The sequence below is a fragment of the Coenobita brevimanus genome, chromosome 28, assembly GCF_032717465.1.
Source record: "Coenobita brevimanus isolate Jiangsu-jjx chromosome 28, ASM3271746v2, whole genome shotgun sequence".
Taxonomy (NCBI): domain Eukaryota; kingdom Metazoa; phylum Arthropoda; class Malacostraca; order Decapoda; family Coenobitidae; genus Coenobita; species Coenobita brevimanus.
This window is the reverse complement of record NC_136981.1, coordinates 9006869-9033841: the sequence shown is the minus strand read 5'-3', so window position 1 is coordinate 9033841 and position 26973 is coordinate 9006869. Positions and strand designations below refer to the sequence as shown.

General features: G+C 43.0%; 1 protein-coding gene across 1 annotated transcript; it reads left to right on the top strand.

Annotated features, from left to right (window-relative positions):
• Nucleotides 1-73: 73 nt before the first annotated feature.
• Nucleotides 74-23963, top strand: LOC145394674 (alpha-mannosidase 2C1-like). Its single transcript, XM_080268449.1, has 17 exons — nucleotides 74-212; nucleotides 415-656; nucleotides 2185-2329; nucleotides 2773-2974; nucleotides 3195-3396; nucleotides 5073-5330; nucleotides 6477-6625; nucleotides 8174-8329; nucleotides 9654-9887; nucleotides 11275-11444; nucleotides 12418-12576; nucleotides 16786-17051; nucleotides 17699-18003; nucleotides 20327-20502; nucleotides 21476-21561; nucleotides 22838-22956; nucleotides 23807-23963. The coding sequence occupies exons 1-17, from the start codon at nucleotides 74-76 to the stop codon at nucleotides 23961-23963; spliced, it is 3165 nt and encodes a 1054-aa protein (XP_080124575.1).
• Nucleotides 23964-26973: the final 3010 nt, after the last annotated feature.

Below are 26973 nucleotides of genomic sequence, written 5' to 3'. Positions count from 1 at the left end.
AACTACAGTCCTTCCTCTCCATCCCAGTCCAGGAACAGAAGCACAGAGCAGCAAGGATACCACTCTAATCAAGATGTCTGACCCTGGAGTGCAAGCCAGCCTCCACAAGAACCTAAACACCACACTTCCCAGGATCAGCAACTTCATCAGCTCGACACGATTCCGGGAGGTAAACCTGGTCGACCGCCTCTACCCCGATGCCCGCTCTGTCGGTAGGTTCACTTTATTACATGCTTTTTTGGCTAATTAGTCCCCAAAGCTATCGATTTCTCTGACAGTTTTCTATGATCTTTTCCCTCATGATTTTTTCCCTTCCATATATGCTGAAATGTTCCCACCGCATTTTTTTTTGATAATTTTCTGTGGTATTTTCTTTCATGGTCGAGTGTTTTCCATCTGCATTGTTCCCCTCAGAGTTGTCCCACTGGGCATTGCCGGGTGGGTCTGGTGCCTGGGAGGAATGGTCTTTCTCTGAGATCACGCAGCAAGACTTCACCCCAGCATCCATCGGCAGCAGCTACGGCCCCACCTGGTCCACGCACTGGTTCCGCCTCACCTTCACCATCCCTGACGAGTGGGCGGGCAGCGAGGTGGTGCTGAGGTGGGGATCCAACTCCGAGGCCGCCGTCTGGAGCGAGGATGGGAAGATTTTGCAGGTGTGTGTGTGTGTGTGTGTGTGTGTGTGTGTGTGTGTGTGTGTGTGTGTGTGTGTGTGTGTGTGTGTGTGCTGTTCTTGACATAGACTGATAAGCCAATCCCTAAGTCTCAGAAGTCCTATGTGCCACTCACCTTAGCATGTCATCACCTCGGCGCTAATACCCAATGTCCATACTGAATACATGCTACGGCTGTCTCATTCAGGACTGGCTAATGGATTTAAACGAGGTGTGTTCATGACTTGCTGGTGGGTCTTGCGGTTGATTAGTTTAGTACGCTTCAAAAAAATTCAAATAATCAAGCTGTTTCCTGAACCAGCCTGGGATATTTCGGACAGCAGCCAACATCTGGTGTGGACTGACTAGCTAATATACACAGATGTGGTGATGGTTGCGGTTTTCGAGTGTGGTTAAACCTGAAAGATTGATAATGGGAGTAGTGATTTGGCAGTGGTGATGTTTGAATCTGTGAGAATATCGGTGTTTATGATGAAATAATATATTCATAGTATTTACTTTTACGTGCACTGTAATGTACATCCATGGTAGGAAGATATATATGATTAAGATTAACACATTCAGAAATCTAATATTTGATATGGTAATGGTGGTCAAAGTTGTCATACGGAACTGTATATGTGGGTCTAATTAATCCATATAGGAATTAATGCCGCAGTGGAATAAGACACACAGCACGATGAGTTAATGTTGTCGTACCTGTAATAGTTGTTGATGAGCAACCCCGGTCTGTCTGGTCGAACAGACCCATCAACCACAGGCAAGCAACAACCCCTGCAGGGCCATCTCGTGCAATGAACCGATGATTCCTTGCGGCGGACAGCGCTCCGCCACAGCGCAGCACTTGAAAAAGTGTGGAAGTATAGTTCTCGGCTGGATGCCTCATTTGAATCTCTTCACCCAGTTAACAGGGACATCGATTGTAGGCTTAACATCACCTCTTGTACCTGTCGTGATAGCAGTGTATAAGACAAGGAGGCTGCTATTTAGATGAACAGAATGCTTGGATAATGATGTGTCTGAATATATGTGTATCAGTTACAGCTTAGTCGTGTCTAATCTCTACACGCCCCGCTCGAAATAACGGCCTTGCATGAGTACGATGCCTATGAGGTGACTAAAGGATTGTCGATCATGTAATGTCAGCAAGGGAAGTATACTGATCTGCCCTCAGATGTACTGGATTATACCTCGGGCTGCTGCACATCAAAGGGCGTAATACGGAACTCGTGATAACATGAACTGGAGTTCGTTTACTTTGGCGGGGACTTACTTCCTTTTGCAGCTTAACTGCCGTAACTTAATCCTTTCCAGAGCACTTCTTCGTGACTGACACCATATTCTATTAACTTCGTGCTACATTTCAGCGTCTAAGATGGAAAGATGGTAAATTTTGACCAAGGGAAAATTATTAGAAAATAATCTGTGCCACAATTTCTCAAGGGGTTTACTGTGTGCAGTATGAGTCCGGTTACTAAAGTCTACTTCTCTGTGCCACACCCTTCCCCAGGGGCTGACAACCGGTGACACAGGAGCCCTCAGGACGGATTACACCATCACTACGAACCACGAGGCAGGAGCCACTGGACCCTACACATACTACGTGGAGATGGCCGTCAACAAGCTGCAGGGGGCGGGGGTGGGAGACACAATCAGTGAGTATGATTGTCAACAAGATGTAAGGGGCGGGGGTAGGAGACAGTTAATGTCATCCGGACGTATGGGTTTGTCAGCGTAAGAAGTTTTCTAACACCTCCTCAGCAGTTTATTTTGTATAGTACACCTTGCTATGGTCTTGTGTGTTATTATATTTTGACATTGGCATATAGTACATTGCATAAATAACATACAAGAAAATGTGGACGTGCCATATGCTAGAATTAAAATGGTAAGGAATAGATGCTGGGGAGCCTCCACAGAATTTTTTCCCTGGATCCCCTAATGAATTTATTTTTGTTGAAAAAAAAAAAAAAGGTTATATTTGTAACGATATCAGTTAAAGGTCTTTCTGATCCTCTGGCCACCAAGCCAAATCCCTCTCCAACAATATTATTTTTCCTTGTCTTTTCCACTAGCCTGACCTTTCCTCCTCCTCAAGGTCCCCCAGATCCTGACCAGTACTACACCGTGACCCGCGCTGAGGTGGCAAAGCTTGACCAGTTGACTTACAAGCTGACCCGTGACCTGGAAGTGCTGCACCAGTTGGCTGAGACGCTGATTGGCCTGGAAGATCAGAGGGGCTATCAGGCGCTGTATACTGCCAACCAGATGGTGAACTCGATCATAGCAGGACAAGACGGGTGGGTGAGAGAGACTGAGATATAAACAGGGGTAAAGACAGACAGAATGATAAAGATTAGAGACAAAGGCAGGCACAGAAATAGGAAGATACCTTTTTTCCTATTGGCTTTATTACAGATATAAAAAGTTAAAGTCATGATGATGATTACAGCTGAAATAAAACATCTTGGATATTCGGTAAACCAACACCCATCATTAACCCTCCAACCCCTACCACAGGACAGCGAGCGATCTGGCAGATGAGTACTTCACCCGAGGCGGGGGGTCGAGAAGTCACACCCTGGCCGCGATGGGGAACTGCCACATAGACTCTGCCTGGCTGTGGCCCTACACGGAAACCAAGAGGAAGGTGGCGCGTAGTTACTCATCCCAGCTGGCACTCATGGATCGATACCCGGAGCACATCTTCGTCGCCTCACAGGTAAAGGTCAAGGCTCAATATTCAGGGTACCATATGAGGCTTCGTAGCACCTCTTTCTTAGCAACTTATTTTGGATATTACACCTGAACGTTCTCATGGATCAGTACCCAGAGCATAACTTCATTGTCTCACAGGTAAGGCCCTTATTAGAGGTACTATAGGAGGGTTTGTAGCGCCTCTTCCATTGCCTAATATTTTGCTCATTGCACCTTAATAAAATTCTCTTGCATGTTATTTATATAGGTTTAATAGCTGCATATTTTTGCGTCAGTAAAAAACACGAGGATAATGAGGTACAGTGGCCACTAAGGCAGCCGTGTTGCGAATAAAATCTCCAAAACTACTTAGAATACGGCTCTAAATTCGACCAGTTAATCGAGGAGAGTGGAGGTTGACGAGAAAGGGAGACTGGGTTGAAGAATGGGGTTAGGATGGGTTCTGTGCAAAGGGTTAAGGGACAAGAAATAGAGGTGGATGTGTTCAGATGAATAATCTTGTTCTAAAAGACATTCTCTGAGGAAGAGAGCCAAGAATAAAGATTCAAAGGAGTGAGTGTGAGCATTATGATGGGTTTTGAAGAGAGAAAAGAAGAGAGTAGCGAGGAGCAAATCGTACTGAGGAGGACACACTGACTTAGAGCACCAAATGCAGGTCTTTACCTATACAGTATTTGTGTCACAGGTAAAACGAGAGTTTCTTGGTAAGGCACTTAACGTTCTTTTCCCCTACAATAGTTTAGTTACTTTGGTTCTACAGGGTAAGACAACATACAGTGCCCGGACTTCCTATTACTTAATTTTGATTAGGATACATTAATTATCTCTGACAATACCCGATGTTCTTTGTAAATATAAGCGAGGAAGGATGTGATGTTATTTGCCAGTCCACTTTCTAACCTCACCCAATGGGGTGGTTAACATTTTAGTCCAGGACCGTCGGTGTTGTTGTTGATTAACCCAGGTCTGTCTGCTCGAGCAGACCTGTCAACCCCAGGCAGGCAATCGCCCCTGCAGGGCTGTTCTGCACGGTGAACCGATGTTCCCTTATAGCAGACAGCTCATCGCTACAGTGAGGCACAGGGAGGAGGGTGGAGGCTTAGCTCCTGTCCAGTTAACAGGGACACCATAATAGGCTCCACGTCACCCCGTTATTTAGTTATATGGTTACTCTCCAGCATTGTAAATTTTTTCTCCTAGGTTACTGGAAATCTGTAGGATTGATACTGAGTGTAGAGTTACTTGAAGTGGAAGGAAGTATAATAAAAGGTGATAGGAAGAATGGGAGAAAATATGAATAGAGGAGGGCAGACAAACAAAAAGAGTGGTAAGGGTGAAGGGAGAAGTAGACAGCACTACATCAAGTGCTCCCTCTTGCCGCACCCACGACCCTTGTAAACGACATACAAACAGAAACTGTCATCTTGGCAATGCTTGGTGGAGGAGCCGCATGGAGAGCCGCTGTCATGTGAAAAGCTTTATGCATGCCACCATGGCCACTGGTCTCTAAATGTAAACTTAACTGTACCGCAAGTCTGTTTTATTTACCTTATGAGAGACTCATTATAGTGCAAATGTTAAGAGAAACCTGTTTACTGTACTGGAAGGATTTGTTGATTTATGGTAAGAATATTGTCCCCCAGTCTCTTCTGTTAGTTTATTCTTGTTTCCTTCGTACAGGCGCAGCAATGGGCATGGTGCAAGCAATACTTCCCTGATCTGTGGTCGCGGGTGCTGGAGCGGGTGGCGGAAGGCAGGTTTCTGGCTGTGGGTGGGGCGTGGGTGGAGATGGACGGCAACATACCCAGCGGGGAGTCCTTCGTTAGGCAGTTCCTCCTCGGTCAGGGCTTCTTCAAGAGGGAACTGGGGATCACCTGCAAAGAGTTCTGGCTCCCCGATACATTTGGGTATAACGCTCAGATACCTGCCCTCATGAACGTGAGTTTTCAGCCATATTATTAGATATTTTGTACATTTGTCTACAATGCTCAGATGCCTGGCTCCTGAATGTCAGTTTTTAACCCGCCCCATCCCGACCACTTTTCCACCACTGACTCCTCCCAACCCCAACCTTTTGGAAAAATATTTTTTTGGCTCAAACCTCCACTTTTGGTGAGAAACATCGAAAATTCATAGAGAAATCGCTCACCTGAGGTTAAAAATACTCAATACAGCTAGCAGTACTCCTTACCTTACTGGGTTTTCTATCAGGCTGGCTCCAAAGAAAACGAGTTCTGTGGGAGGGTAACTATTCCACACCACTCATAAACGGTATTTATTTATTTATTTGGTACGAATTTATAGATAGTATGAGAGTATATTGGTTTTCACACAGTAATATAGGCAATATAAGCATTGTTTCACTCACCAAACACATCAACATACCTGACCTTTTTTGGCGACATTACCTGATCATCATTTCTGACTGTTTCTTCATCTAATGCTATGTAAAGTTTGTCCTCCACATTGTCATCGATTGGGGAATCACTCTGGCCCTGAATTTCGTACCATGGCACGACATGTCTTTACTGGCCAGGTCACTGGTAACAGATGAATTGCCGAGACAATGGCATGCGGGGGGGGGGAGGTCATGCTGGGTAAGGCATTGTCCCTGCCTGGCATCTTGTAGAGGAAGGTGTCTCGTGTATGCGCACCAAAAATCACTCGCGAAAATTGAAAATTGTGCAAATTTGGGACCTTTGCAATTGATTCACGTTTATATACGTCAGCGGGACTGACAGTGACAAAACGTGTGGACGTATATACACGTCAATGGGATGTAGCTGGTTAAGTATATTATCAAATATTTTGTACATGTGGTTATAATGTTCAAATATTTGTGCTCATGAATGTAAGCTTTAATGTATATTACTGGATTTTTTATACATTTGGCTATAATTTTCCAATACCTGCATTTGTGCATATAAGTTTTGTATTGTTATATTTTTGTAATAATTAACAGCAGCAGTGTAATCACCTATATGTATACTAAAATGCATATATTCTGTTAAATATATTTTTGACCAGCAGTACCTTCAACTGAACAATATTGATTAATTCTTCGTGAATGGCAACGTCAAACAGCACATGGGCTTGAAGAGGTTCCTGACACAAAAGCTGAGCTGGAGTATGGTCAACCGCTTCCCACACCACAACTTCACCTGGGAAGGCCTAGATGGCAGCACCGTCCTCGCACATTTCCCACCGGGGGATTCCTATGTTATGAGCGTCAAGTAAGTTTTGGGGGTGACCGTAGAGGGGTTTGTGTTGGTGTGCTCTGGGTCCAGATTCACTCACAGATTTACGATGCATTCCGTGTTGTTACTGTTATTTGTTATTGCAGGAGGGACAAGGTGGATGCAGAACCTTCACGCATTTATTGTTCTTCATCAACTGATTCGTGAATTATTATGTTTTACAGGAAGGAAAAAGAAAGGGCATGCAGAATGTTCCAGTGTGTCTAGTTATCCTGAAAAAAAAAAAAAAAAATCTGAGTCACTACGGAGACTCGATGGTATATGTATTCGGAAATCTCACTCTCAGTGGGCAAGACAGAGGTGAAGCTGGTTGTATCCCGCTGCCGCAGGGAATCTTCAACGAATCTCTCTCACATCTCCCTAGCAGCTGTTTTCCACTTCAAAAATATCTCTGGCCCACAGTGACTGTTTCCCTGAGTGTTGGGGCCCGGTCAAAGATGGGACCAACAAACAAAAATTAGTTCTGCTTCAGCTCTCTGTCGGCCAGCTCTGATTACCAGCTGCTGTATTGCTAAGGTGTGCATTAATGCTTTTAGTGTGAGAAGAAGAAAAAATTAACTGTTGTCATGTCAAATATAGGCTTTTATAAGTTGCTTAACATTGCCTAATATTAGTGATTACGTTAATTGCTCCTCAGTCTAGCAACAGAAAAAAGAAAAATGTGTTAAGGAAATGGAGAAGAGAGTGGCCCAAGAAAGAAATGCGACCAATGCTTCAAAGGACTTGATATGAAACTGTGGGGGTTGCCCTTTTAACCTGGCAGCTAACGGGAAGTCAGGAATAGCAAAGCTTAAGTTTCTCTGGATTGCTTGGCTTGTGGGGTGGAACCAGAAATTTCGATGACTTGCATGAATATGTTACTCATTTCACTGAGTGCTCTGTTCTTATGCCTTCCTCTGTGTTTTGCTGGAACCTTCCCACTCCATGTAGGCCTATCTGTGGAAAATGGGCTGAGAATGTCGGAGATCTTAAGTTTTACGATTGTATGACTAATTTTATAACATTGAGATATATTTTTTATACTGATGTTGAGCTCTGAACATTATTAAGTTGAATCTGTTACTTTAATTGCTTAATTATACATTAAATAACCCGTTCACTTTTCAGGCATTTATTATTCCACCTAAAGCATACTCTGCCTTCCTGTAGCTGTTCAGCCACACAGTACTGCATTTGTTCACCTCTGTTTAGTTCAGCTTTTCAGAAATTATTAACAGTATGTTTTTCACTATGATGGTTGAATTAAGGGATATTATTTTCACCAAATAACCTGATTTAAGGGGTTAAAAGCAAGAATGAACTTAAATAATATAGTCGCTTGCTTCAGTGGGCTCAATCTTGTATCATGGCTGAGGAAACACAGCGTTGCGGAGAGAAGCCAACTGGATAAAGACAGCAATTCCACCTCAACTTCCTCTTTGGGTCGCAAGAATAAACTGAAAATTGTGCCACATAACTGAGGATGTTTAAAGCAAGAATAAAAAAAATGTCATCTGATCTTAAGGAGTTCAAATCTTTTACCAGGCCGGAGGAGGCAGTGCATACAGAGAGGAACCTGCTGGACAAAGGCCGCGCCTCCACTTCGGCCTTCCTCTTTGGGTACGGTGACGGAGGAGGAGGGCCCACCAGGGACATGCTGGAGAGGGCACGCAGGTTGCAGGACACAGACGGATGCCCTAGGTAACGGAAAGTGAGAGTGAGAAGAGAAAGAGGACCTGTCTATCTATTTATCTATCTATCTATTTGTCTATCAATCTATCTGTCCGTCTGTCTAGATCAATCCATCAGTTTATCTCCACATATCTGTCTATCTTTTTATCTATATGTGTACTGTGTATAAGTATAAAAGCATTTTACAAAAATGCCTAAAGATATGGGGATGAGTGCGTCAAAATTGATAGGAAAAAGGTAGAGGCAGTAAGACATGTAATCGCAGCCCTAGATTCTTTTTTTTTTAGTTATTATTATGGCACACTTCTGTGCATTGTATGCTTGTGTAATAGTTACACCATTATCATAGTACTTTTTGGGTGGATTTATGCTACACCATAATGGCATGTAATGGTAAAAAAAAATGTACTGATGGGGTATATCATTTTAACTACTTCACAAAGAGCGGGGTCTTTTGAACTGAGTAAAATAGCTTGATGGTGGTTTACACTAAAGGAGTTAAAGACTGATATGCAGTATCTGATCAGACAGAAAGTGAAAACTGCATAAGCTGCAATTGATCGGTTTCATTTTGGCAGTTTGGTTGACTGTAGCCCATACCGTAGTGCAAAGGACTCCAACGAAAGTATAGAGTAACAGTCCTACTGATTCTTTCGAGATCTTTTGCTGTAGAGTATGCTGTGTAGTATTTATTCTGAGGTATTTATTCTGCTTTTCTCTGGATGATACCTTTGTAAGATTGTTTAATATATCTTTTTATCGTACAGTTTTTATGGACCCATCAGAGGGTAGGAGCCAAGGGCTGGGCCACTTAGCCCAGACATTCGAGGCGAGAGTGGCCAGCTGCTTTCTCCTGACTGGCGTTATGTAAATAATAAACTCTGTCCATCCCTCGGATGTCAACTCTTTATGGGCTAAGCCCAGTAGGAGTGCCTTAGCCCACTAGACCGTGAGGGGTTCATTTGGTTTTATAGCAACCACACAGTATGGTGAATGGTTTCCTAGTCTTCAGGAAGCCATTTGGCTTGTCACTCAGTGTACCTGAAGCTGGCCCTGCATCAAGTGAGTGTGTAAAGGACTTCGTTACAGCATGGGACAAAAAAAAAAAAAAAATCAAGGAGAGAATGGTAGAGAGGTCAGTCATGGCAGAACTCACCCATATTCGGAAATTTTACTGGGGACATGTGACACAGTTTGGAGAAGAACTGTTGTACCTTGCCAGGAAGCAGGTTTTACGAATTAGGGAATCATTTTTCCATTTCACCAAGTCACTGTGATCAGCAAGACACAAGGGTCGGCCAACTTATCACCACATCTTGTCTACCTTTCCCAGAATGAACTTGGTGACCCCCGACCAGCTGTTCACGCAGTTGGAGTCTGAGCAGCACAACTTCTGCCGGTGGGTGGGCGAGCTATACCTGGAACTGCACAACGCCACCTACACCACGCAGGCGGCCATGAAGCGGCTGTGTCGGCGGGCGGAATTTGAGCTCAGGGACGCCGAATTGCTGCTGTCCCACGCCGTAGCCTCGCTGGGGCCGCAGAATACATCACAGCTCCTGCAAGAGTAAGTGTAGTCTTTTCACTTTAGCTTGGCCAAGATTTTTGTTCATTTGCATATTTCTCACAGCTTAATGACTGCATAAGACATTAATTGGCTTTACATCCGTTCCTAGAAACACAGAAGATGGAGAGACGTCAGTTTTAGGCCAAGTTAAAGTGAAAGCAGTACAGTGAAAAGGTGGTGGTGGTCTAGTGCTGTCCCACGCCATAGGCACACAAGGACCCCGGAATGTGTTGTGGCTCCTGCAAGAGTAGTGGAGGGGTAATGATAATGAGATACCGTTACTGATAATGATGATCATGATGATGATGACCATTACGATATTTCAAGTATTAGGGGAACACCAGAATGCTCTAAAATGCCCTTCAGGAAATTTAATTATAATCCAGACCTTTTTACTGAATTTAGAATAGATTTGTGGAATGGAATGGATTTAGGGAGGCAGAGATTAGCGGGCTCGGTCTAAGACTTCTTTCCTAAACTGTATTAAATCTTTTGTCGGTACCTATAACGAAAGAGTAATAGATGTTGCTATAGTGAAGGTGTTAAAGAGCAGAGTAAGAGTGGAATTGTATTGATCTTATACAAGAAAATAGGTGATGCGTTCCATTTACAAGATAGTATGGAAAATGTATGATATGATGGACTGGGTGGGCTAATGAAGGGTGTTGTGGCGAGATGCTGGTATGTGCGGCAGTTACTTGCCGCCACCAGAACTACCTCAAGGAAGTAGGTACCCCATTGGTGTACAAATGTATCCGTGAATGGCAGCGTCAAAAAAAAAAAAAAAAAGGAAGAACCAATGCTGTCAAGTAGGTGTGGGCGTAATGGGGGAAAAGAGTGCAACACATATCAGCACATTACAGGTAAAAAAAAAAAAAAAAAAAAAAGGTCCCGTTTGTAGATTAGCCCCATATCAAGACGCAGTGGAGAGCTGTGCACAGCAGACGATACACTAAGACGCAAACATACCTGTGGTATTACCCCATAGTGGCGGTTGCTTGTCTGCGGTCGACGGCTTTGCTCGATCAGACAGATCTGGGTTGAACAACAACAGTAAAAACACATGCGACGTGTTAAGATGTGGGTGTGCGAGTACTGGGAATGGAAGAAGTAACTGTAGGTGGTAGAGGACCTAGACTGCAGAGTTACATTACGGTGCAGTCGAGGACAAGAATATCATTATACTAATTTTTGTCGAGCAGTTTTATGAAATTCTTACACGATATTCTTGAAATTGGTTGGGCTTCGAAGACTGGATCGCTGGGTTTCGAAATTGATTGCCTATTGTAGGGATGCTATATCTTTTACCTGGTAGTGGAACGACATTCATACCAACAACAATCAAGAGGGGGAACAGAGGGGTAAAACTAGCTTTATTGGTTTACAGGAGCCAGCGTGATCTGGAGGAGGCGTGGCAGAAGGTCCTCCTGAACCAGTTCCACGACGTCCTTCCCGGGTCCAGCATCGAAATTGTGTACCCCGATGCCGAGGCGCTGTACACCCAGGCCATCCAGGCGGCCCACACGGTCAGGGATAATGCAGCCAACGCCATCTTCGGTTAGTGAGGGATGAGCAGGTGATGTGTAGCGTGGGTGTCGTGTGGGTGTTGTTGATGCTGTGAGGTGTGTGTAGTGTGGGTGTTTTTGCTGCGGTGAGGTGTGTGTAGTGTGGGTGTTGTTGATGGTGTGAGGTGTGTGTAGTGTGGGTGTTTTTGCTGCGGTGAGGTGTGTGTAGTGTGGGTGTTGTTGATGGTGTGAGGTGTTGCTGATGTTGGGAGGTGTGTGTAGTGTGGGTGTTGCTGATGTTGGGAGTTGTGTGTAGTGTGGGTGTTGTTGATGTTGTGAGGTGTGTGTGGTGTGGGTGGTGTTGATGTTGTGAGGTGTGTGTAGTGTGGGTGGTGTGTTTGTGTGTGTGTGTGTGTGTGTGTGTGTGTGTGTGTGTGTGTGTGTGTGTGTGTGTGTGTGTGTGTGTGTGTGTGTGTGATATGATATTTGCACTGAAGATGCACAAAAATCATAGCACAGAGATTATATCATTTGACGGGTATATCAGTTAACATTATTTTGACCCTCGCAACCATGAGCAAACATGTGAAGATAGGTAACTCGTGCTGTATAAATCATGTGTAATGTTGGTGTACTGTATATAAAACTGCTGCATCCTCACACGTTCTCTTTCCAGGTATGTTTAATATAGTCTTGGAATTCAGTAAAAAAGGAGCCAAGAATTTCGAAAGCTGTAATGTAAATGTATATATGGATGTATATGTATGTTACCAAGGTGATGGTGTATTGATAATGATAATGATGTTAATTAATGATGACGACGATGACGACGACGATGATGATGATGATGATGATGATGATGATGTTAATGACGATATTAGTGATGACGGTGATGATGATCAAGATTATGTAGACGACCAGGTAGCGACGGCTAGGCGATCGAGATGCTGTTGATACTGATAATTATAATGATAACCGATGATGATGATGATGATGATGATGATGATGATGATGCATCCAACCAGGCAGTGGCGAAGAGATGAGCGAGATGCTGGTGAACTCACTGCCGTGGGCGAGGAAGGAGGTGGTGAAGACAGGGACAGAAGGCAGCATGCTGGTCAGTGTTGCCTCCATGGGCGCAGCACCACCCACATCACTCACACCTTCCTATCCTGCCACTGTGGGTACGTTGTGTGCTTATATTGTGTAACCTGCCTCACTATGTCAGTCTTGTGTTGGCGTTTGTATTACGTGATAAAGCTCGACTCCGTATATATGGGGTTCGTTTTATTCGCAAATTTTCGCGAGCTGTTTTAGATCAGTAATGCCCGGTTTATTTAGACTTCAGAGTAGTGTTGCCGCTCCATACAGAAGTTCCCCTGTCCCCAGCTGATTTCCCCCACAAATTTCTGTAGATGAAATATTACTTCCCATTATGGATTCCTCTTCTTCATCCGAGAATCTTTGCCTGTTTTTCTTTTCCGATGTTAATGTGCATGAAGTCGACACATGGATTTACTTCATTCTGAGCCCATATTGAAATTGGAGCATTGTTTCATTCATGAGTCAGGTATGCATAAACATTCACTTGGGGGAATGTTTCAACAGGTGTATTTGGAAAAGCAGCAGACAGGTGGATAGGTAGATAGACAGATAGATAAGTAGATAGGAAGTGAGAATAAGAGAGAGCATAGCCAGTGCTGTAGAGAATATACTAGGGAAGAGTTGTAAGGGTAACCAGTGGTACATGCAACCTTGCCAGTCGCATTTGTCATTTCATTTCTATAAAATATGCCCCGTTATAAATGCTTCACTTGTTTTATTCTCATTTGATACGTACAGAATTCCAAAAAATCTTGCAAAATCCCAGAAAATATCCACAAAAAAGTAGTTCTCATGATTCCTCCCACGTAGTCCTGTTTCCCCCACAGGTTTGTATGAAATGCCAATGAAATGCAACACTGCCTCAAATTTTCGTGTGAGAATGGACAGGAACTAATTCTGTTTAGCTGTCGCTCCAGTGGGATGGTGGATAGATTGGGCATAGTGATGAAATAGCATAGACTGGTTTAAATTAGCTCAGGCCAGCCTAACCATGTATACGATTAAAGGGAGAGGGAGGTGGTGATGAGGGTAATTTAATGATAACACTATCAAGCCCTTGTTTTCATTCCCTCGGATTGCCACCACCGGCAGGGTAGGGCTGGAGGCACAGGGTCCTCCCGGTCGCCATCAAGCGACTGTGCCGGCAGCGACTGTTGCTATTTCCGGGAATGCTCGTCGGCGAAGAGGTGACGGTGCGGCCTTATTCTTTACCAACATCCGAGGCCTTACCACAAATTTAAACTCAGTTCATTTTTTCCTTCAGTCCATATCCCCTTTGGCCCTTTTCCTCACAGAACCACAAATCTCACCCTTTACCGATATATCTTCATTTTGTTTTCCCGGTTACCATCTCCTTACAAACTTTCGTAACAAGGGCGGCACCTGTTGTTATATCAAATCCCAATATGCAGTTGACACTATTTTAAACTTCACTTCATCCACTTTTGATTACTCATTATATAAATTAAATTGCCAAAACATTACCAAATATATCTGTGTAGTTTATCTTTCCCCCAATGCTTCTTTGGAACCCAGTGTATTTGATTTCATATCCACTCAGTTGAGTAACCTTGACCTTGCCCTTGGCAATGAAATTACCATTTTGGGTGATTTTAACATACACAATGTTGAATGGTTATTGCATTCTGCCCGGACTGACGACTCTGGTCTAGAGTGCGAGCTGTTTGCGGAATCGTTTAATCTCACCCAGTTGGTAAAGCAACCAACCAGAATACCTGATAATCCTGACCATAATGCCCATCTCTTGGATTTATTCTTGACAAATAATCCAGATCAATACAGGATAGAGGTACTGTCACCACTTGGATCCTCTGACCACAATCTCATCAAAGCCTCATTAGTTAACCCTCCTACACCTCCCCATTCTGAACCTGTCAGGGTGACCCGATGGCACTTTGACAGGGCAGACTGGGATGGATTTAGAAATTATCTTGCTGATGTTCCATGGCAGTCTTTCTTCTCTAGTGATCCCAATTCTACCCAGTCCCACATTTGCGACTTAATACTAGCTGGTATGGATTTATTCATACCAAGTCAACAATTCACTAAAAGATCAAACTCTCCAAAATGGTTTGATGGCAATTGTGCCAGAGCAACAGCCCAAAAGTCATTAGCATATAACTCTTACTTAAAATCAAAAACATCTGAATCACTCTCCCAATTTAAAATTGCTAGAAATCATGCAAAAGCTGTATTAAATCTATCTAAATCAAACTTTCTTCAAAAGCAAGCATCAAAACTACTTAACAACCCTAATGACAATAGAATATTCTGGTCAACTCTTAATTTGACAAGTCATCTTCCATTCCCCCACTAAAATATTCAGATGGCAATATTACAAATGACCCACGTGGGAAAGCAGATATCTTTGCTAGTACCTTTGCCAGAAATTCTACCATAGACGATACCAGCCAGAATGTCTCAGTACTGGAACTTGACTCTCCCGAAATTGCCCCACTTAAAATACAGACAAGATACGTAAAATCCATCCTAGACAATTTACCTACCAACAAAGCTCCAGGCCCAGATGGAATTCTGCCAATTGTTTTGAAAAAGTGTTCCCCTGAACTTGCCTCTGTCCTAGCTAAATTATTAAGACTATGCATACGTACTTCTTTATTCCCAAATTCATGGAAAGAAGCCAATATCCACCCAATTCCGAAGAAAGGGAGTTCGTCTGACCCCTCCAACTACAGACCAATAGCTGTCACATCTTCTCTTGGTAAGGTATTTGAAACTTTAATTAATAAGCATATTGTTAAACATCTTGAATCCAACAACTTAATTAGTGATAGACAATACGGTTTTCGCCACGAAAGATCCACCATTGACATACTCAATCTCTTAACTCATACCATCCATCAATCAATTGATCTTTTTGGAGAAACTCATGCAGTAGCTCTTGATATCTCTAAAGCTTTCGACAGAGTATGGCACCGTTCCCTGCTGTCCAAACTCCCTTGCTATGGACTAACGTCTTTTGTTCCTTTGATTTCTTCTTATCTTAGTGACAGGAAAATAAGAGTAAAAGTAGATGATGTATATTCGAATTTCCACTCAATTAATGCCGGCGTGCCACAGCGATCAGTTCTGGCGCCAACCCTATTTCTGGTTCATATTAATGATCTCTTATCTGTCAATCCCATTCACTCATATGCAGATGACTCAACACTACATAGTTCATTCACACTCAGATATCCATTTACAAAGTCTAATATCTCTACCTCTCAACTCAGTACAGCCATCTCCATAAATCAAGATCTATCTACAATCAGTGAATGGTGACAAAACAACCTTGTCTCTTTTAATGCTAGTAAAACTAAATATATACAGTTTACTAATAAACAGATATTGCCAGATTCGTACATTACCTTCAGTGCTACTAATATTCCCATCTCCAAAAGTATTGAAATTATTGGTGTCTCACTTAACAGTGCTCTCAGTTGGACCTCTCATGTCAGATCACTTGCTAAAACCGCCTCAAAGAAACTTGGATTATTGTACAGAGTCCGTACCTTTCTTCGCCGATGAGCAGTTAGCTATAATTTATAAGAGTCATGTGCGCTCTCAGCTTGAATATTGCTCACCCTTGTGGAATGGTTGTGGAGAGGTTGCATTAAGACAACTAGACAAAATTCAGAATAAAGCTGTTAGAATCATTACCAACCCTGCCATTACATATAAACTACCTCCCCTGCAAGTAAGAAGGAATGTTGCCTCCCTTGCATTATTTTACAGATATTTTTTTGGCAAATGCTCAGACGAAGTTGCGTCCATGGTGCCACCTCTCCATGCCTTCCCTCGTGCTACACGGGCATCTGGTAGCGCTCATGACTGGAATGTCACTCTACCATATTGCAGAACTTCTGCCTATCAGAATTCTTTCATTCCCCGAACTGCATCTCTCTGGAACTCGCTTCCCCAGAGTTGTTTTCCTCCAAATTTCAACCCACAGCTGTTCAAGTCTAACTGTTACAGATATTTTATGAACAGAGGACACCAGTAATCTGGTGTATGGATTATTTTTTTTTTTTTTACCTATTTGTTTTTCCTTCCTCCGTTCTGTTATTTATATAAAAAAAAAAAAATTGTCTTATCTTTTCCCCCCTCCCTCCCTCACTCACACTCCTCCCCCTCCCCCTCCCCGTTCTCCTTCCCTCAATCTGTCTGTTTGTCTGTCTGTCTGTCTGTCTTTGTCTGTCTGTCTTTGTCTGTCTCTCTCTTCTGAATCAACTAATCACTCTCTCCTTCCCTCGTCATCACAACAGCCGAAGCCAACAACCAGTTTGTCATCGAGAACGGCCTCATCCGCGCCGTCATCGACACCCACGGCCGAGTTACGAGCCTGCAGGTGGTGGGCGAGGACAGGGACGTCTTCCAGTACCCTCCTGCAGATGGCGGTGAAGGAAGGGAAGAGACGACGCCACTGTACGGGAACCAGATTGTGCTGTACGATGACGAGCCCTTGTACTGGGATGCCTGGGATGTGATGGATTACCACCTGGAGACGCCCGTGGTGCTGAACAGTGAAGAAGTGAGCAGAAGGGCAGGAAGGAAAGGGGAGGGAAAAGAAGGAGGGAGTGACTTAAAAGGATGTAAGAGGGAGAGAGAAGAGACGAAAGTGGTTTGCATGAGAAAGGGGAAAGGAAGAGGAGAGAGGGGTGGCTTGAAAGGAAAGGGAGAGAAGGGAAAGTCTGATAGAGGAGTTTGTTTGAAGGAATGGAGAAAGTGAAGGAAAGACGTGAGGGGATGAGGAGAAAGAAGGGAAGGAAGGAAAGGGGGATGGAAAACGAGTAGAGAGTAGCTTGTAAAAAAGAGAGAAGAGGAAGAAGAGGGGAAGAAGAATGAGTTCACCAGAGGATCTTACTAATTTCGATTATTTATGATTTTTTAATTAATCAACTGAGAATTGCACTGGTCAGTCTGTTATATAATTCTGTATTGCGTTAGTGTGACAAAGTGTTGCTTTTCTTGTTCAAGGCCTCGTAAATCTACGACATGATATAAAATGCTAATATACACTAAAGCACTTCCTTCTATACTCTCAGTCTAGCTGTAACACATGATATACAGATACTACAGTTCACTAAAACACGCTTCATCTACATCCTCAGTCTGGCTATAACACATGATACACAAATACCGCAATACACTGAAGCACATTTTTTTCTGCACCCTCAGTCTGGCTATAGCATCACAGCTCCGGTCATCGTGGAAAACAGTCCTCTGCTATGTTCCGTCCGCTGGGGTGTGACCTTCGGCTCTTCACAGCTGACCCAGGACATCCAGCTGGCCTCAGACTCGCCCTACCTCACCTTCCAAACTTCGGTCAGCTGGGGAGAGAGCCGCAAGTTCCTGAAGGCCCTCCACGCCACGGCACTGCACACCAACAAGGCCAACTTTGACATCCAGTTCGGCCACCTGGAGAGACCCACACACATGAACACGTCCTGGGATTCTGCGCGATATGAAGTCTGTGGTCACAAGTATGATTATCCATGTCTTGTAATTTGTGTGGATGCTGTTATATGTCTTTTTCTACTCTCTCTCTCTCTCTCTCTCTCTCTCTCTCTCTCTCTCTCTCTCTCTCTCTCTCTCTCTCTCTCTCTCGGCCTAGTTATGACATGATACACACACACACACACACACACACACACACACACACACACACAGTTTCCCAAACAGAGCAATTGATCAATGGAATGCACTACCAAATGAAATAGTGTGTGCCAAAACAATTCACAAATTTAAGGATATGTACGATAAATATGGTTTAAGACACGGGACAGTACGAGCTTGACTCATTCCTGTAAAGATACAATTAGGTAAGAACAATTAGGTAAGAACACACACTGAATAATGACCAAACATGTATCGGTATATGACCTGCACAAACACACTTGAGGGGGTCGGATCTTACTGATGTGCACTATATATTTTTTTCACGTGATGGAACTGGGCTACTCTTAAAATTTGAATACTAAATCGTGGTTGCATAAAATTCAGTGAGCAGTGATTATGAGGTAGGAATGAGTGCCCTTGGTTACTAGTCAAATTCATCCTCCAGTCTGACTACACTTGGCCATCAGTTCAGTTGAAAGTGGTTATGGATCTTTGCCAGTGAGAATAAACGCACTACAGGAAATTACAGTCCTCAGATCAGCCACTGGGTAAGAGAGATGGTGGACTCTAGTGATGGGTGTTCAGACAATCATTTAGTTGGTAATGGATCAAAGCAGTCTGGCCGGAGAATCCAAATAAACAAGTTTCTGTCACAGTTACCTGTTATCGCAGATCAATTTGTATTTAGTACTGCGTTACTTCAGAACTCACCCAGTTTGGTTGTGAAGTGTTCGTGTGTTGTATGAGTGAAGACAAACTCGTATATAAACAGTCTTATACACAACTTAAGTTTGGCGGAGTTTATAAATACACCTCCTGGTGAAATCTTCATTAGATTTAGGCCTCAGTTTTGACTCCGTAAGGCATTGTAGTCTGTGGACACTAGCAGCAGTCAAGGACAGTCTAGAATTAATTCCACCATGGGATTCTATCGGTCTGTCTATCTATTTATCTATCTATCGAGCGATCGACCGATCTATCTATCCATCTGTCTATCTATCTATCTAAACATCTATCTATCCATCTATCTATATCTATCTCTAGACACCTTAACCAGAGATGAGATGACCACAAGCAAATCGCCTCCATGTCACTCTACCCTCAGCAATCAGGCTGTCCTCTTTCCAGAGTACATAGCCCTCTCTCGTACACCTCCACCTTATCCCTCTCTCTCTTATTCTCGGTCTCCTCCTCCTCCTCCCCTCTCCACCTCTCACATAAACTCTCCTAGTCAGTCTTTCATTTTCTATTTTCTCCACATGGCCGAACCATCTCACTGTACTTCTCCAAATGCTTGCTAACACATTCACATCATCACGACAATATCTCATAACTTTTTGAATTATCTGTCTTTCTCTACGTGTGATAACACATGCCACCTATTAAAAAACTCATTTCCACTGCTCTTACCCTTGATTAATGGCTACAAGGAATAAATACAGTACCTTATGACTATCATGCTAACCATTATCTCTGAATATGTAGACAGTAACACTTTAGTTTGCAACACACAGCAGTTTTAATTCCAGGGACTGTGTTTATTAACTCATTTTGGCTGAACTTGCGTACAGGGTTGCTTGTATATACTTTTTTTTTTTTTTAATATACAGCTATTAAACATTTCAGAATCAAATTCAAACGAGTATAAAAGTGGCAAAATATGAAACGCAACCAAAGCAAAAGAAAACAAGAATACGGCATTCAAAGAGCGCATACCTCCACCAACGCCTGTACCAGACGACTCAGCTCATCACCAAAATCTAATCAATTCTTCCTTGGCCCATCATCTACTGCACATATCCACAAAACTTCACCGATAGACATCAACAACTTTTTTAGATATACTGCGGGGAAATAAATAAGCAAACAGACAAATAGGATTGGAGGATACAACAGTCTGTGATGATGTTAATGGCTACGACGATTTGGTTATCATGCAAATTGGCTAAGATCCTTTATGAATGGCTACGCCTGGTGTTATGGTGGTAGAACACTGTGTCGGAAGGGACTGGTTTACGCGCTACGGTTTCAGTCTTAGAGGTGACCAGGAGTTTTTCTGTCATGTGAAACGCTACCAGGGACGTAGGTCGGTCTCCTGCTAATAAATATTCTGGACTGTGGTATCCTAGCCCCGGTCCCCTATACTCTTTATGAATACAGTCCTTAATGTGTGGCATTCCCACCCAGATGGGCTGACCTGTCTGAGAGTGACTGGGGCCTGGCAGTGCTGAACGATAGTAAGTACGGGTGGATGGCTCGTAGTCACACCCTGGCCCTCTCCCTCCTACGCTCACCCAAGGCACCAGATGCACACGCTGACATAGGCGACCACACCTTCAAGTATGCACTCCTCCCACACACTGGTGAGTTGAGGGAAGTGAAAGCTATAGTTTTCCAGGTTTTCCTTTCATGTAGACTATATAATTTTAGGAGAGTCTTTCTTGTGCATTAATTTGGAAGATGAAACGTTAGTTTAAAAAGTTATTTGTCTCCAGGCTTCCCCTCTGTGTAAGCATGTCACTTTGGGGTAATCTTTCTCATCCATATCAGTTTGAAGATAAAAAAAAATAATGAGTATTGTTTCCATGTTTAATTTTGTAACCTGTATACACCATAGTACAGTGAGATAAACCCCTTCTTGCAATAATTTTAAAGCTTAGAAAAAGATACCTGGTTTAATGATTTTGACCTCCATACCTCTACTTCACATTCCAGCAAGTACGTACTCCTCCTGCGCCGTATTCTAGGCGAAATAAGGGGCTTCGTGGCACCATTTCATTAGCTATTTATTTGCATATTACACCGGAACAGTCTCTTGTACATTGTTCACTTTGTTTTATCATTGACATAGCTTGCATCAGTAGCAGAAAAAGAGGATATCGGGTTTAATATACAGAATAAATCGCTAAGGAGTATGTGTAACGAAATATCCAGACCAACTTGGATTACGACCCTTTGTGTTATAATTTGAAAGATTGCAGATTCATCTATGAAAATCGAACTGCCCCTGTGATGGTTATTCCTCTGCCTGCCTCATTAATTCACATTTTGTACTTACTGTATTTTTCAACGGCTGTGCAGAATAATGTACTCTTAAGCTTGCGTCGTAAAATTAACAACGATTCCTTTTATTTCCGTACAATATACTGTGTGCATGTGCATACGGGCGCGCGTGTGCATGTTTCTGCATGTATGTTACTGTATGTTTCTGTGTGAGCTTGCGTGTGACTGTGTGTGCATGTATGTGAATATCCCGCAGAAGTTTCGGGATATGGAGTCAGTTGTCATCTAGTCTAAATACTTTATACAAATTAATTTGTTTTATGTACCCAACAGGTAGCCTTCAGGAGGCAGAGGTTGTGAAGAGAGCTTACGAGTTCAACAATCCTCTGCTGCACCTCCAGGCACCATCAGGCAGGCAAGTGACGTTTGCCCCCGGAATACGTTGAGATTTGGGGACAGATACACTTGACTCTTTTTATTCTAATTTGGCACAGAATTGTCACCTCTTCAGCTCTTCTTCTTGAATGCTAAGTTGCAACAAGAGATTAACATTGCAATGCGATTCTACTTGTGAAGAAGTTCTATGGAAAGGATGTAGAGTTATGCTGTTATCTTTTTCTGCTACTGTGCTACACGGGATATGCTGCGGGAGGACAAAAGTCAGAGCCGAGTTAAGGCGGAAGAACATAATCAGTCTTACGAACATTTCTGTCTCATAACTCAAGTTCGTTTTTGTAGGAGAAGAGACGGGAAGGTCTGAATGCTCCCTTCCATGTCCTTTATGGGAAAACAGATCATGGTTACTTTAGAGAATGGATCGTAAGTGTGTTTGTGAATACTGCCCACGAACAACCTTACAGTCATTACCGTTTCGCAACTCAGATTTGTTTTTGTATTAGAAACAAGAGACGGGAAGATCTATACTCTCCCTTCCAAGTCCTTCCTGCAAAACACAATTAATCCATAACATTACCCTTGAATTTGTTTTACAGGAAAGAGGAAGGAAGGAATACTGAGTTTTTCCATTTCTCTATAGTTTATTCTCTTTAATCTATTTCCCTTAGTTCAGTGGTAGGATAAAGACAACACTACGGCTCTGCATCCTTTCCATGGCATTTCGTCTTGACCAGCTCCATATTCTGGTTCTAATCTTCCTCGTTTATCCCCATCCTGGTCTTCCCCATTCCTTCATTACTCCTCCCACGATATATCCGCTTGGGTGATGATTTGAAGGCTCCTGTGTGTCTGCCTCTCTCTCCGTCTGTATATCGTGACTCCTTCCTTCCTCTCTTCTCACTTACCCTTCTTCATAATCACCTTTCCTTTGTGTTTTTTTCTCGTGTTTAAATCCTTCCCTAATTATGTCATTCATTAGTTTCCTTTTTCCCTTTCTTATCCATTTCATTCTTAAGTAACTACATTTCCCCTGTTTCATTCCTTTTTGGCTTCCCTTTCTCTGTTCTCCTCCTCCAACTTCTTATTCCTCATCAGCCTTCCTTTCAGTTGTTGTTATTGCTTCTTCTTCTTCTTCTTTTCATCATCATCATCATCATCATCATCTTCTTTTCATCATCATCATCATCATCATCATCTTCTTCTTCTTCTTTTCACCATCATCATCATCATTATTTTTTTCATCATCTTCTTCTCCTCATAGCATCCTCTCATCCTGTTTTCCATCCTAGTGTGGAGGAGTCCTGGGTGGGTGTGGATGGTGACGGTGCCATACTCCACACAGTCAAGCCAGCCGAGGACGGGTCAGGTGATGTCATTCTGCGGTTCTACGAGTGTAATGGAACCAGGTCAAAGGTCACGTGAGTATGCCTTTCCTCAAGTAGCAGTTGGCAGTTGCAACTCGTGGCTCATCTGACTGTGACCCCGGTGGACTGCAGACCTAATATCCCCTCTTCCTGTAGTCCACCATCCTCGCTTTAGGAGATAGGGATGTAACTGAAGGACGCTTGTATAATCAGTGCTATCACGTGAAGGCGTCCCTCACCACCATCCGTTCCCAAAGTTTTTTTTTTTTTTTTTTTTTTTTCTTTTTTATCGGTATAAGACTCAGTGCTGTGGGGTGCACTGTTTCTGACGCCAGGGAGGATGGCTGTTGTAAAAAAGAGATACAGTTTCATTTATGTGTTGAAGACTTTATCGTTGCAATAAGTGGTTTCGGGTGAGTTTGCCTTCCAGGATGTAATAATTTATCTCCACAGAGTACCCTCTGCATTTTCCTATAACCTTTTGTTGTCTCATATTATTTCTTTCATTATCTGAGCATCAAGTACTCTTATGACAGTCTTCTAAAGGACAAATAACAAGATACCTTTATCAACCTTCCATCAACTAATCTCTCTTTAGTCCTAACACCATTTCCTGCTACTATCTTGAAATTATCCTAAAATTAACTCCTCTGGATACTCTTACTAGTACAGTTGACGACAAAGGTTATCCTAAAGTATTACCAATTCTTCTCGTCACTTTCCTCTGCCACAAATATTTCTCAGCTTGGTATGTCTCGCCACCCACTGTAGATGTTCTTTAATATGATGCATTAGGGAGGAAAGTGACGGCCATGCCCAAAATGTGAAGCAGATGCGATGGAATAAAATACGATCTTTTGTCCATGGTGTCTCTATCATCTCCCCTCCCCTCCTCCCCTCCCAGCGTGACCCTACGTTGGCCAGTGACCTCTGTGAAGGCCTGTGACGGCATGGAGGAGGCTGGGTCTGACCTGCCCTACACCCAGCAGGATGGCCTCACTTCCCTGCCTCTCTCCTTCACACCCTTCTGCATCAGGGCCGTCAGGGTGTCGGTCCAGTAGAGCTACCAAACTTCTCTCAACCTGACCTGACCTAACCTAACCTAACCTAACCTAACCTAGCTTTACTTAGCCTAACCTGATCAAACCTAAATCAGCCTAGACTAACCTGATTGGTGAGGTATGCTTAGTGGATTGAGCAGAGGTTTAGTATACCGTGGTGGACAGTATTAGTGGGATGGTGTAGCTTGGTGGATAGTGCAGTAGGGTGGTGTGGCTTGGTGGATAGTGCAGTAGGGTGGTGTGGCTTGGTGGATAGTGCAGCGGGGTGGTGTGGCTTGGTGGATAGTGCAGCGGGGTGGTGTGGCTTGGTGGATAGTGCAGCGGGGTGGTGTGGCTTGGTGGATAGTGCAGTAGGGTGGTGTGGCTTGGTGGATAGTGCAGTAGGGTGGTGTGGCTTGGTGGATAGTGCAGTAGGGTGGTGTGGCTTGGTGGATAGTGCAGTAGGGTGGTGTGGCTTGGTGGATAGTGCAGTAGGGTGGTGTGGCTTGGTGGATAGTGCAGCGGGGTGGTGTGGCTTGGTGGATAGTGCAGCGGGGTGGTGTGGCTTGGTGGATAGAGGAGTGTGGGAACTACAGTTGCTTCCACGCCAGAAAACTTATCCTTAGAGCCACATCCTCTCACCCGCCATCGGATACTCGGGTGTTAAAGTCATGAATAAAAATGATTATATCGTGTGGCACAGATCACCGTTAATTTTTATCAACAGGGAGAAAATTACCTTAAATCAGAGGCGATTGTTAGGTGTGAATGAACGGAAAAGCTGGATGGCACAATGTATAACAATTCTAAAGTTAGGGTATCTCAATAAAAAGTCAAATTAGGTTATTATTTAGTATGTGGAAAAAAAACAAAAGGTACCAGAAATCATAGCTGAGGGAGATTACATGAAAAAAGTATAGCTAAATAAATAAAAAAATAAATAAGAAGTAATATTGACAGTAGTGAAGAGTCTGGGATGCATTATAGTCTCCTATTTACCTTTGCTTAAAATTGACACATCACCATCTTGCATGCTGAGTCGTAGCAAGAAAGTGACACCAGAATATGGTGCTAGTCACGAAGCTGTGCTTGGGAAAGGATGTAGAGCTGTATTATTTTTTACCTCATCCAACTAGGTTGGAAAAAGTTATGTTTTCACCTCTATTAGTCTGTTTTTCTACAAAATATCTCAAAGAGTTATTGATGGATTTCAATGAAATTTTGTGATATGTGGGTCATGGGCCAAGGAAGAGTTATTTAAATTTTTGTGGTGATCTGAGTTCGAGTCCCGGTTCAGGACTGTTTTTTGTTTATTTGTCCACAAGATATTCCAAACAGTTATTTGTGGAAATCAGTACAACTAAAAGATTTTAGTGAAATTGAAGAGTTGATTAACTTTTGGTGAACTGAATTGTCTGGTATGCGCTCTGGGTATTCTTGAATTCGTTCGTTTCGTTTAAAGATTTCCTGCACATATAGTGCAGGCCGGGCCATACATTAGCCAGGTCAGTGGGGTATGGGCTGGTTAAAAAATAGTAAGGGGGGAGGACAGGACCTAGGGATTGTCCAGCACACACGTCCTGTCTCCTGGCTGGCTTTGTGGTGTATGCGGACTCTTGAATTGTCTTATTCTGCTTTTAAGCTACGGGAAATAAGTTGCAAAGAAAAAAAAAAAGATCTAATGCAGGTTAAGGTAAAAGAACTAAATAAAGTGTTGTAACTGGATCGCCAGTAAGAAGTTACTTTGGAAGAAAGTTAACCTTTGTATTGACACCCTCTGTTATTAATTTGTCGAGTCATTACTGTGTGTTTTTGGCATTTTTCCTCTCTCTCTCTCTCTCTCTCTCTCTCTCTCTCTCTCTCTCTCTCTAACCCTTAGCTTTTGTTTTGACTAATTTAACTGTGAAGTGTTTGGCAGCTGTATGAGTGAGAGCACAAAAACATTGCTGACTTTTTTTTTTTTTTTTTTTTTTTTGCGCTACCAGCCGAACATTATTACACCAACTGATCTCCAAAACTCCTTTACTTATTATCATTCTTGCATTGTACCTTAGAGATTATCTTTCGCCTTTTTTGCAGCTCATTTTCCGTAGCTCAGTGGCAGAATAAGACAATACTACGACTCATCAACTTTCCATACTGTTTTGTGGCTAGCATCATATTCTAGTGTTATCTCAAGTTACAGCCGAGCGTTCAAGGTGGAGGGATGGCAAAATGTGGCCAAGTTAAAGTGGAGAGAGTATAGGCAGCCACTCTGTAATCCTTCACATACAACCAGCTACCTCTTGACTCTCCCTCACCACTTTTTAGATTTCCTCCTCTTGCTGTGACCACTTTTTAGCTTCCCTCCTCTTGCTGTGATCACTTTTTAGCTTCCCTCCTCTTGCTGTGACCACATTTTAGCTTCTCCTCTTGCTGTGACCACTTTTTAGCTTCCCTCCTCTTGCTGTGACCACTTTTTAGCTTCCCTCCTCTTGCTGTGGTCACTTTTTAGCTTCCCTCCTCTTGCTATAGCCACTCTTTAGATATCCTCCTCTTGCTGTGACCACTTTTTAGCTTCTCTTGCTGTGACCACATTTAGCTTTCCTGCTCTTGCTGTGACCACGTTTAGCTTGTCTCCTCATGCTGTGACCACCTTATTAGCTTCCTCTCTCTTGCTATGACCATTTTTCAGTATCCCCATGCTCGTTCACATTAGTTTTCCAACGTTGGTTTTTGGATGTGCTACCTACCCCTCTATCTTTGTATTTAATCCATCTACCTACTTAACAATCAATTAATCAATCAATCAATCAGTCAAATAAAAGCCAAAGCAGTTGCCTGGCCCACGAATGCGTAGGCCTATTACCTGTCGTCACCAAAAACTAGATCAGTAATCCTCTGGCAGTCGGAGGGCAAAAGCTAAAAAACATTCTTTTGATTTCGCTGTTTACTCCTATGTTATACATCACGCTAGATTCAGAAGCCTAAAGTCAGGGGTATTATGTTGGTGGCCATTGATTATTCAGGTCTTTGAAGAATTTATAACAGT